The sequence below is a fragment of the Populus trichocarpa genome, chromosome 6 (genome assembly GCF_000002775.5).
Source record: "Populus trichocarpa isolate Nisqually-1 chromosome 6, P.trichocarpa_v4.1, whole genome shotgun sequence".
Lineage (NCBI taxonomy): Eukaryota > Viridiplantae > Streptophyta > Magnoliopsida > Malpighiales > Salicaceae > Populus > Populus trichocarpa.
The window spans coordinates 22,958,647-22,961,360 of record NC_037290.2 but is presented as its reverse complement, the minus strand read 5'-3'; the positions used below and the strand labels follow the sequence as shown (position 1 = coordinate 22,961,360).

Sequence of the window (2,714 nt, the reverse complement as noted above, 5' to 3'; positions counted from 1 at the left end):
TTTATAATTAGAACATCAGATTATAGTATTATACTTGAATATGACTTTTACGTCAAATAATTGTATCGGTCAAGAAACTCGTTGCGCAAAAATACACAATAAAATTTCCATAACATCACAAGGGTGGGGCTTCAAACATTAATAACATGTAAACGACCCACAGCGCCAATGTGAGAAACAAGCCATTTCCTAGACTCCTCTGATCTATAGAAGTGAATTGGCAGTGCTAGCGGTTCACCCATGTAATCCAGAATGCAGAGACGTGTCTCTCTGAACCCTAACAAATCCAAGGCAATAGTTTAACTTCATTCCAGCCATGAGCTAACAGCTAGCGTGGGTCCCAATCCGTTTCCCATCACGATCAGATGGAGGTCGGAAAGGAAAGCGAGCAAATTGGATTTTCAAGGTTGGAGAGTCAGGTTTCTTATCATCAAACTTGTAACCTGCAGGAACATCCACATTACACTGCCTGATTAAATGAAAGTTTCCCTGCTTAACTTTTAATTGATTGAACATTTCATGCTTTTCATAGTTTCCAATCAGTTTATTGCGATAAAGTATTATGTTAAACGATACATGACATAAATTTGTATAAAAGGTTGCTTTAATGTTTCAATTGAAAACCGAATCATAAAGTAAACTGATAAAACCAAGTAATGTTTATTCTTTGTGCACTTTACCTTGAAGAGCTTCCATGGCAGTCGCAGCACAATTTGCATCAGTGAATTCCACAAAGCACAAGACAGTAGCCCTATCTCCACTCTGCAATTTACTTAAAGTAGAAAAAAGATCACCAAATATAGAAACATAAACCAAAGAAAAGGATAAGCCATTCAAAGGCAATAGCATTATATAAGGTGGGGGACTAAATGCTTCCTAGACAGGACCACCAGCATGAAACGTATAGACTAAATTGCTTGATTATACCAGTCTCCAACACTGATGGAAATTTGTAAGCATCTTTCTGTTTGTAAACTTTAAATACATTGAAACTGGGATTAAAGGAAAATGGCACCACACAAGACAGCTCGTACTTTAAGCTCGGCAATGATAAATCTTTAACACACAAGTATTGCAGCAACAAGCTTACTTTCCTGGCCTCCTTGTGAACAACTCTGATTTCCTTGTAGCCGATAAATGGACGAAAGAGATCTTTGAATATAAATCAAGGACAAAACATTGAAATCACATAACATAGCAGTGTAACCAATAGATTTGCAGACACATTTCCTGCTACTTCTGCATAACGTTAGCCAGTAGCTGTCCTTCCTCTGGAGAAAATTTGAAACCGTTGCTCAAAGATGACAGCAAACAGGTAAACCAGAAATTATGTTATGCATTCATATGTTATAGATATTTCCTATGAAAAATGTGCTACATGCACCTGGATAATATCCAATAAGGATACGGCCAACTTCTCTTCTGGTACAATCAGTAGGGAGTCCATCAACAAAAAGAATGTTTGATTCCCCTTTTGGCACTGGAGGACCATCTGCACTTCTCAATGAACCAGGCCTGTCATTTATCATGTCAGGAATCGCTGCAGTAACACGGACTGAAGCATCCCCTCTTTGGCTTAATAAACTTGGATCTTCTAGTGGAGATGGGTACCCCTTTCCGGTAGATCCTGGAATTGCTCCACCAATAGCATGCATTGAAGCATCCCCTCTTTGGGCTAATAAACTCGGATCTTCTAGAGGAGAGGAATACCCCTTCCCACTAGCTCCTGGCATTACTCCACCAATAACAGGTTCAGGACGAAACCCAACACCAGAATAACCATTCAAACCATATGATCCCAGCTGCAATGGATTTATCTACAGCCAAAAACTATAAACTTACAGCATCGAAAATAAATATTAAGTAATAAAGATTTCTTTCTCAGAATAAAGTCACCATCAAGTAAATCTTACATCTCTTTGTAGAAAATCCGAAGAAGCACCCGGAAATTCAGTAGAAACCGGAAAACTATGAGATGCCAATGGTGGTGCTTCAGTTGATACATAACCTGGAAAAGAAAGCCTTGAAACAGACCCTGAAATAGCACAGACCAAAACCACAAGCATATGTCTTGTTAAAAAAAACAATTGCTAACAACAAAACATAAGTACCCACTAAGAAACACAAGAGCTTTAACAAAGTGATAGTATCCTAAAAAGAACACAAGCACTGATTAGTTCAATTAAGGTTGCAAAAATCCATATTCATTGCTCAAATTTATGATTCTAAGCAATACATTAATACTTTAGGGTTTGGGGCACTTTAGGATTTTATAGCAGGAAATTAAATTTAGGGCTAGGAGTTAAGAGAAAGAAGGAAATTAAGCACCTCTGTCTTGAAGAGCATCGTACATGTTGTACGGTTCCGCCATTACTAATGGATTCGAGGTTTCTGTTATAATGGTGATCCTTTCTGCTCTAGCTTAGACCAGCTCCTGAAAAACATCCATGGACCTCCCGGGTTGAATATGTAATTACATAATCAAATAAATACTGCTTTTATATTTTTATGGAATAGGAATTTGATAAAGCCAGAAAAATTGATTGATTTATCTGCAAACAAGTTTACTAATAATTTTTTCTTTGATTGTCATCAAAATAATATTCAGTTTTTATAGAGTAAAAGTAAAGTATTTATATTTTAAATTATGCGAAAGCAAATAGAATCCCAACACAATACTATGAGTATGACAAATAAATTAGTTTCCTGCTCGG

The 2,714-nt window shown here is 36.9% G+C and overlaps 1 protein-coding gene across 3 annotated transcripts; it reads right to left on the bottom strand.

Moving 5' to 3' along the window:
• Nucleotides 1-2,714, bottom strand: LOC7462242 (nuclear speckle RNA-binding protein A). 3 transcript variants are annotated; one of them, XM_024602868.2, is made up of 6 exons: nucleotides 2,329-2,669; nucleotides 1,914-2,035; nucleotides 1,409-1,817; nucleotides 1,091-1,152; nucleotides 681-762; nucleotides 1-443 (listed from the first exon to the last, which is right to left on the bottom strand). In XM_024602868.2, exons 1-6 carry the CDS (start codon nucleotides 2,369-2,371, stop codon nucleotides 322-324), a joined length of 840 nt encoding a protein of 279 aa, XP_024458636.1. In that variant the 5' UTR covers nucleotides 2,372-2,669; the 3' UTR covers nucleotides 1-321. The 3 variants fall into 3 exon arrangements, with proteins under 3 accessions (XP_024458636.1, XP_052310027.1, XP_052310029.1); XM_052454067.1 differs by lacking the exon at nucleotides 1-443 and having other exon boundaries at nucleotides 681-1,152; nucleotides 2,329-2,694; XM_052454069.1 differs by lacking the exon at nucleotides 1-443 and having other exon boundaries at nucleotides 685-1,152; nucleotides 1,409-1,802; nucleotides 2,329-2,714.